At 32.3% G+C, this 9,103-nt stretch overlaps 1 protein-coding gene across 1 annotated transcript; it reads left to right on the top strand.

The window, feature by feature from the left end:
* Nucleotides 1-4,609: 4,609 nt before the first annotated feature.
* On the top strand, nt 4,610-8,634 carry LOC133822873 (ACT domain-containing protein ACR4-like). Its single transcript, XM_062255334.1, has 8 exons — nt 4,610-5,280; nt 5,905-5,977; nt 6,081-6,126; nt 6,244-6,358; nt 6,447-6,514; nt 6,600-7,190; nt 7,291-7,395; nt 7,945-8,634. The coding sequence occupies exons 1-8, from the start codon at nt 5,277-5,279 to the stop codon at nt 8,284-8,286; spliced, it is 1,344 nt and encodes a 447-aa protein (XP_062111318.1). The 5' UTR covers nt 4,610-5,276; the 3' UTR covers nt 8,287-8,634.
* Nucleotides 8,635-9,103: the final 469 nt, after the last annotated feature.

The following is a 9,103-nucleotide window of genomic DNA, read 5'->3' as shown; positions in this document are numbered from 1 at the left end:
CAGATTTTCAGACTGATGTCGATGACAGGAAGTCTACTTCTAGAATGGTGTTTACTCTTAAGGGTGGAGCTGTGATATGGAGAAGTGTAAAGCAGTCTGCAATCTTAGATTCCACCATGGAGGCTGAGTTCATAGCCACGCCAGAAGCAGCTAAGAAAATAGTCTGGCTAAAGAAGTTTTATTCGGATCTTGGTGTTATTATAGAAATGGATAAACTGCTTGTGTTGTTTTGTGACAATACATGAGTGATAGCCAACTCGAAAGAACCTCGTAGTCACAAAAGCAGTAAGCATATAGAAAGGAAGTATCATATTATTCAAGAGTATGTGGCCAGGGGAGATGTGAAGGTTATGAAGATTGCATCTGAAGACCATCTTCCAGCTCCGTTTACAAAGACACTACCAGAAGCTACATTTGATAAGCATATCAAAGAAATGGGATTAGTAGAATTAAGGCATTACTTTCAATTAGTGCAAGTGGGAGTTTGTTGGGATTTTATGTCCTAATTAAAACCCAATTTCTTTGTAATCTCATTTATTATCAATAAAAGAATAGAAATCATTTTTTGACTTGGTCAATCACTTTGCTCACATGTTTTATTTTCATGATTATTTGTTTAATATAAACTTCTATTAAATCCCGAGCATATAGCTAATCGTATTTATAGTGACATAATCACAGTAGAATATAAATATGATTATATGTTCAAAATAAGTTCGTCCTAAGATTAGTCAGTGCACATGATTTACACTGACTTGTCAATCTACGATATGATCTACTTACACATTGTAGTGTTATGTTCTTTCCAAAACTTAGCAAAGCAGATAAGATCGGATGTATTTGTTACATCGGACATGACTGATATTGACAGTTGATAGGATAAGTAAACATACCATTATTATCTATTCTAGTCATATCATATAGTTGACCATAGGTAAATTCAATCTCAATTCTGAGTGGTTAGTATTCTAACTGATTGTATTATTTGAGTTCTTTGACTTGTTCATTACTAGCTTACCCTACGGATTAGCCCATACTTACATCTTGGGAACTCGGTAGTATAATTGAGTGGGAGTGTTAATCATAGATATGAACATCTATAGCTTCTGATGAGGAAGTGAAATGATGGTTTCCTTTTAGTTTGGTTCAATGTGTTAAATGATAGAGATCTCATTTCAATAATTAATATTAGTTTACTGAAATATCATTTACAAGGAACTAAGTGTTTTAAGGATAAAATACAATGAGGGGTAAAACAGTATTTTAGTTCCATCTTATTGTAGACCGTCAATAGATGATTGAGTGACAAGTATAGTTGTAACAATGAATAATTAATAGCGTATTTATATTTGTTATAGAGCATTTTATGAATTCAAGAGTGCAATTTCGAGTCTTTAGTGAAGTCACGAGGAATTAATAAGTTAGTAAATTTATTTGTTAGATTTATGATAACTTATTGGAGCTTGATTTCATAGGCCCATGGTCCCCATTGCACCTTGGTTAAAATCATCTAGATATTCTCAATTAATTGATTTAATTACCAATTAGAATTATCAAAGTTGATCAGGTCAATTTTGGATAGTTTCATAGAATTATGTAATTTAGAGAAGAAAAGAGAAATTATGGCAGATTTATTAAGATAAATTGGTATCTAAATTAATAAATAAGTTTAAATCAAGGTTCAAATTATAAATAATTAATTTGATAAATGATTTAAATAATTATTTAATTAATTAAATCAATAGAAAATAATACAAGCCTTGATTTTAAGTCCAACATGCTTATAATCAAATGAGAAATTTCGCGGGCCTAAAGCCCATGATAATTTCAACCTAGGGTTGTTAATTGGCTATTATTTTATTTATTTTTAATTAAATAAATGACCTAAATAATTCTATAAAAATGAATGTTAAGAGAGAGTTGAAAACATAAGTCAAATAAGATGACAGACACTGGTTTTATGATAGGTTTTAGATTCTCTATAAACATAAGTCATTTTCTAAGCCTTATTGTTTTTTTCTCTTCTTATCTTTGTATCTATCTCATGTGTTGAGAATTGCCTACTCTAGCCTAGGTGATTCTAAGGATACTTTGGAAGGTTGTGAAGAAAATTGAAGATCGATTCAGTTTCATGGTAATACTCTGCGACAGAAAGGAAACAATGGTTAGAGAAACTAAAGGAATGATTATATTATTCTGCTGCGTATAATGTAAGTATTCTTATCATTATTTCTTTTTTAATTCAATTTTAGAAACATGTTCTAGGTTATCTCATATTAATTTGTTTAATATTAGATCTACATGAAAATAAATAAAGATCATGTATAAGTTTTTCTAACAGCTAGAGACGCCACTAGGCTCAGATCTGGGTTGGTATGAAGGGGCTGGAGGCCGAGATTTGGGTGAGGCACGACGTGGGTCACTAGAGTTGATGGAGACAGGTCAACTGGTCTAAGGTGCGATGGCGTCAAAGATGAGATTGGGCTGAGGTCGGAGGCACGACGAGAATGGAGGAGGCGAGATGGGGATGGGGCTGTCTAAGGTTTGAGGCATGATAGCGATTGGCTGTTCTTTCCCTTTGTTTTCTGGGTTTTTTTCTTCATTTTTTTTTCTAGGTTGTGTTTATGAGTTTTGCTCATTTTTTCTTCATATTTTTGTTGGGTTTTGCTTATACTCTTGCTAAGTTTTCGTTCATGTGGAAATTTGTGTATGAAGAAAATAAATGGCTCAATTTCAATTACGGGTTTGGATCTTAATTTGTGATGATGATGAAATTTTTTGTTTTCATATTTAGGTTCAACAAGAATGAACTGAAGAACAAAAGTCTAATTTGTTTTTTTATTTGATTTTGTTTTTATTTTTGGGTATGAATCTGAGTTTGAATGATGAACACAAAACACTTGGTTTGATTTTAATTTTTGTTTTTCAGATATATTTTGATTGATTTAGTTAATGTGACATGTTAATTATTAAATTTAGGTTTAAATTTTCATTTTTGTTTATGATAATTATTTTTAAGTTTAAATTTATTACAATATGATTTTTTTAAATTTTATATTAATTTGTTATTATTTCCTATTAATTAATTCATAAAAGTATGGACATTTTGGTCATATTGAAAAAATATTTGATCAAAATCGAGCTCAGAGTATTATTTTGATCCATTTTGCAAAATATGTGGTCCGAAATGTCATTTAACAAAACATAAGGGACGATCGAGTATTCAGACAAAACATAAGGGTCAAACTGGTATTTTCCCTTTATTAAAATATGATTTTTTTATATTAATTTGTTATTATTTCATATTGATTAAATTATAAAAGTATGAGTATTTTGGTCATGTTGAAAAAATATTTGACTAAAATCAGGCTTAAGGTATTATTTTGATCAATTTTGCAAAATACGATATCCAAAATGTCATTTAACAAAACATAAGAGCCAATCAAGTATTTAGACAAAACATAGGAACAAAACTGGTATTTTTCCCATTTAAGAATGTTATAATAATGTAATTGTTCAATCTTCTTACAATTAAGGTAGTTTTATCTCTTTCAAAAAACAAAGGTAGTTTTGTTTAATAATAATAATAATAATATCTTCACGTCTATTAAATAGATCTTAGATGGTAATTGTTTTAACTTTTAATGTGGAGATTAGACTTTTGCATACCAAAGTGATTATTAGAGGACTTCTAATAGATAATCTTCTCTATCTTTTATAATATCTTACAAAAATATTATTTTTCTTTTTGATTTTATCTTTAATTTTTATATTACATCATATATAATTTTCTCTATATTTTCTATTTACATGATTTAAATATTGTATTTTTATTAATGAAAATAATTGAAAAAATAAATAAAGGATAAAATACAATTAATATAGAAAAAAAGAATGAAAAGGACTAAATAAAAAAATTAAAAGAGAGGTAAATCTTAATTAAATGTGGCTTTGGAAATATGCCGGGCTAAAATAGTGTGGTAGAAGTTATTTTTAATGATTTTGAGCTAATTTTTTTTTTAGATTTAACTATTATATATATATATATTCTGAATGCTTTTAGTATAATGTAGAAAGAATGACTACTTTAAAACGCCATTTCACTGGCTCCTATCCTACCTTTCAAAAAAACTCAAAAAAGCCAAAATTGGTGTTAACTTAAGAAATTATGATAATGTGAAACTTATTATATAATTATAAAATATTATTTTGACCCTTTATTTTTTTCTAAATATGCGGTTAACCCGAATCAAAATAGTACTTTATGCTCAATTTTAATAAAAAAAAAATTAAATATAATATTTTATTCTAAATTTTTTAAGAATTCATCACATCACTAATAACTAGATAATTTATTTTATAATTAAAAATATTTAAAAAAACTTAAGTCTATAATACTATTTTAATTTATTTTATAAAACACAACATTCAAATTAACATTTAATAAAATACATAGCTAAAAAAAAAAAAAAAAGTTAAGGTAAACAAGGATTCACCTAACCAGAAAAGTTGTTAACTGTCTAGGCACAGGACACCACCTTTTTTATTTATTTAATCCAAAGGTGAAAACCGTTGATGGTACCCATTGGTTAATTCCACAAACATTGGACCAGTGTGCAACCCAACCCTACTTGCTGGCGCACATTAGTGTATACCATTTTCACTCACTCGCCGACCATCCAGGTCGTTGCTAATGTACGCCGTAGTAGTTTTAAGAGTCAGAGTCTAGCCCCGTCTTTCTCTCTCCTCTCCCCCTGTTTTGCTACGTTTAACTCTCTTTCTTTCCCTTTTATTTATAATATTTTTGAGTTACAGAGAAGCCATACATATAAATATATATACAGAGTTATAGAGAGAAAAGAGTGTTATAATATAAAAAGTTCCGTGGTAGAGAGAGAAAGCAGGGAGAGGGTGGGGTTTGTGGGTGTTTGGGGTACTTTCTAAACTTGCAGGTTTTTGGAGTATCGTGTCGGGGAGTCACTCTGATATTGGAGGAGGGGTCTTTTAGAAATATATTATTATATTTTTGGGCTCTTTCTTTCTTTTCTTGTTGAGTTTTAGTGAGAGACAGATCAAGAACGAGAAGGGTAAGACTGTAAGGTTAGAGATCCCTTTGGTGCATGTGTCCATATATATTATATATAAGTATATATCTGTCGCGCATATAAAGGGAGAGACTTAAGCTTCCCACCCAGCACCCTCTTCATTTGTTTGATAGAACCAAGGAAAGTCTTTTAGACATAACCAGATTCTTCTTGTGAATCTTCAGAGCTGTAATGGGTAGGTTTTTCTTTTTTTTTTTCCTCGTGCTCTGTTCTTCGATTTTTGTTTCTGGGTTCTGCGAGTTTTCGTGATTCTCTTATTGTTTGTTTCCCTTTTTATGCCTGCTCTTTCGGAATTGAGTCATATGGTGATTCGTGGTTTCCTGCTCTGTACTCCAATTTTTTTTGTGCTTGTGTGTGGGATATTTGAATAAAAAATTGTCAAGCCAAATCTTGCTGTTTTCTCTCTCCTTTCTGGTATTTTGAAGCTTGACTCTGTTTGCAATGGCTTGAACTTTAATGGGTCCTGTTTTTTTTTCCTTTCTTTTCACATCATTAATGCCCAATTCCAAATTTCGTGGACGCCACCTTTTGGTGGTGACTTGCCTTAATTGGTATTGTACTATGGTTGGTTTCTTCTCTGCTAGCTCCAGAGTTTTCTCTATCTTCTCTCTCTATCCCTTTCCTTCTTTGATATGTGAAAATAACTCCTAAAATGATTTGCTTGTTGATGTTTTTTGTATCCTTTTAATTATTTTACTAAACGTTACTAGTATCTTTGGACTGATTGGTTGTGGTGGTTCTGTTTTTATTCTCTGATTGGCTGGCTTTTGTTCTTTTATTTATTTATTTCCCATTACAGAGGTTAACATGAGCTTCTCGCATGATATGGATGATGAGTATGAGAAACTCATAAGAAGGATGAATCCACCCAGGTATAAAACCTCATCTCCTTCATTGGCTCTGTTTAGGAGCTTGAATTGTTTGTTACACCTATTTTCAGATTTAGATCTCTTTCCATTTTTTTTTTCTTTTCAGGGTTGTAATTGATAATGATTCTTGCAAGAACGCTACGGTGATAAGGGTATGACCTTTTTTTTTTTTTTATTTCTGCAGCTCTTGAGATTTAGAATATATATTTTCTTTGTATTCACTAAGTAACTGAAAATAATTTTGTTGCTTGTTCATTTTAATGATGCAGGTCGATAGTGCAAATGAACATGGAATACTTCTGGAAGTTGTTCAAGTACTCACAGACCTTAATCTTATTATAACAAAAGCTTACATATCTTCTGATGGATGTTGGTTCATGGATGGTAGGTTTACCTCATAAACTTTAATGGGTTTTCATCTTTTTTTTCTTTTTCTTTCAAAGATATTGATTGTGATTGTTTTTGGAATTAGTTTTTAATGTCACTGATCAAGATGGAAACAAGGTTACAAATGAAGGGGTTTTGGACTATATACAAAAGGTGAGTCATGTTTGTTTTCCTTTTCTGCTATTTTTCTTAACCTTACTGTTATACTTAACCTCATTTTTTTTTAATTGAATTGCAGTCACTTGGGCCGGAATCTTGCTTTATACCTTCTATGAGATCAGTTGGTGTAACACCATCTATGGATCACACTGCAATTGAGCTTACTGGAAGTGATAGGCCAGGACTTCTTTCAGAAGTAAGCGCAGTTCTTACTCATCTTAAGTGCAATGTAGTGAGTGCAGAAGTCTGGACTCACAACACAAGGGCTGCAGCTGTTATGCATGTGACCGATGAGGAAACGGGTTCTCCCATTAGTGACCCAGAGAGGCTCTCTAGGATTAAGGCATTACTATGCAATGTACTCAAAGGAAGCAACAAGTCCAGGGGAGCTAAGACTGTGGTCTCACATGGAGTGACCCACACTGATAGAAGGCTTCACCAGATGATGTTTGCTGACAGGGATTATGAACGATCAGATAACAATGGCTTGGATGAAAAGCAAAGGCCAAATGTCAGTGTTGTGAATTGGTATGACAAAGATTATTCTGTTGTTACGATTCGGAGCAAAGATAGACCAAAACTTCTCTTCGATACAGTTTGCACTTTGACAGATATGAAGTACGTAGTTTTTCATGCAAATATTGATGCCGAGGGACAAGAATGCTATCAGGTATGCTGTATTTCACTACTTTGGTTCATATATATATATATATATGCTTTTTAGATGTCCATGAGTACTTTGGCTTATTAGTTTATGGATGCATCTGTAGGAATACTACATTAGGCACGTGGATGGGTCACCTGTGAAATCAGACGCAGAGAGGCAAAGAGTCATACAATGCTTAGAAGCAGCCATCGAGAGAAGAGTATCAGAGGTATGTGCACTATCATCTGCTGGTATACTCGAGTCTTTGCTTCTGATGAGCTCTAAAAAATTTCGGTTGAAACCAGCCCTTATAAAATTTGCATTTGATACTATAGATTGCTAATTGTCAATATTTCTCTCAACTTCCATTATGTAAAGATATATTTAGTTCAGCTATTTGGTCCTGTTTCGAGATGCACTGCAACAGGATATCAGTAGTCTTAGTTAAAGAGTTTACATATCTTTTTATATTAAACCCATGTTTGTGTAATATATTTCATCTAGGAAGCTAGATTACTGGTAGGCCATTCCCTTTATCTTATCAACTTTTGTTTTGTTAATTTGTTTGCAAACCAAATGACTTTATCTTCATTAGAAGCATCCGTGGGTGGTCCAGCTCATATAAATAATTCTTCTTGTCCCAAAAATTCACGTAAAGAACAGATGAAAGAGAAAAGCTCATTGGACAGCTAGTATTTCTTTACCTTTGTTCTGAAAAAAGGCCATTGTGATTCTTTATGTTAAATGTTTTTTTTTTGCTTTATTATTTCTTATTCAGGGTTTGAAGCTAGAACTCTGTACAACTGACAGAGTCGGGCTGTTGTCTGATGTTACTCGCATCTTTCGTGAAAATAGCCTTACCGTGACACGAGCAGAAGTGACAACTAAAGGAGGCAAAGCCATGAATACGTTCTATGTTGGTGATGCGTCAGGGTATCCTGTTGATTCCAAAACCATAGATTCCATCCGGCAAGTGATTGGACAAACTATACTTAAAGTGAAAGGCAATCCTGATGAGTCAAAGTCTGGTTCTCAAGAATCTCCCACCCGGTTCCTCTTTGGTGGTCTGTTCAAGTCTAGATCTTTCGTTAACTTCGGTTTGGTTAGGTCCTACTCTTGAAAAAGATAGAGAAACTGATCATAGCTAGATCCTTTTGTACATAAGAACCCCTTAGATTTGCAAAATTTGATCAGAAATCTAGTCCATGTTAGTGGATTTTAGACATTAGGAACACGGCCATTTCTTTTCTTAGCAAGTAAAACATGGTTAAAAGGTGCTTCTCTGTTTTTTTTAGCTTATTATGTTTTAAGCCCTTTATTTGTTAATGACTCCAACTGAAGTTGTAGTCATTGAAGCAAAGAAGGAAGAAGGTTTGAGTTGTATAGTGACCATGAAACAATCAGTTCCACTTCATGTATATAAATTTTCTTTGCCTTCTTTAATGTTACTATCATGGGTTTGTTTTCATTCTTTTTGTTTATTTTACGAGTGCCTCTGTTCACATAGTATGACTATAACATTGCTTTCCTTGGGTAGTAGAAGGAGGGTAAAGATTTATATTTGACTCAATAATAGCTTGGTGCTTATTTATTTGAATTAAAGATATGAACATAATACGAATAGAAAATGATGGGTCAGAATTTTATGCCGAGGTGCAAGCAACAAATATCCTTTTCATTGAGTAAGAAAGTTGGAGTTGAAAATAATTTTTTTAGCGTTGGGTGAAGCTACCTATAATGACCAATTTGTCTCGTTGTTGACTGGTCCAAGAGGTGGTGGCGGCTTCTAGTCATTATCATTTCACTTTGCTTAATACGAGGTACATCATTTATTTATTTTCTATAATTCTCAGCTCGTACACCAATGCACACAAATTTCAAATCATAGCATAATTTATATGGAGTAAATAGCTTAAATTTGAGACGTTGATTTTTGT

This window comes from Humulus lupulus, chromosome 3, assembly GCF_963169125.1.
Source record: "Humulus lupulus chromosome 3, drHumLupu1.1, whole genome shotgun sequence".
Lineage (NCBI taxonomy): Eukaryota > Viridiplantae > Streptophyta > Magnoliopsida > Rosales > Cannabaceae > Humulus > Humulus lupulus.
Note: the sequence above shows the minus strand (reverse complement) of the source record. Positions and strands in the feature narration are given on the sequence as shown.

Bases quoted from the DNA above. Each gene is read 5' to 3' on its own strand.
- LOC133822873 (XM_062255334.1), top strand. The intron at 5,978-6,080 runs GTATAAAACCTC...TTTTCTTTTCAG, and splicing joins AGAAGGATGAATCCACCCAG to GGTTGTAATTGATAATGATT. The intron at 7,396-7,944 runs GTATGTGCACTA...TTTCTTATTCAG, and splicing joins TCGAGAGAAGAGTATCAGAG to GGTTTGAAGCTAGAACTCTG.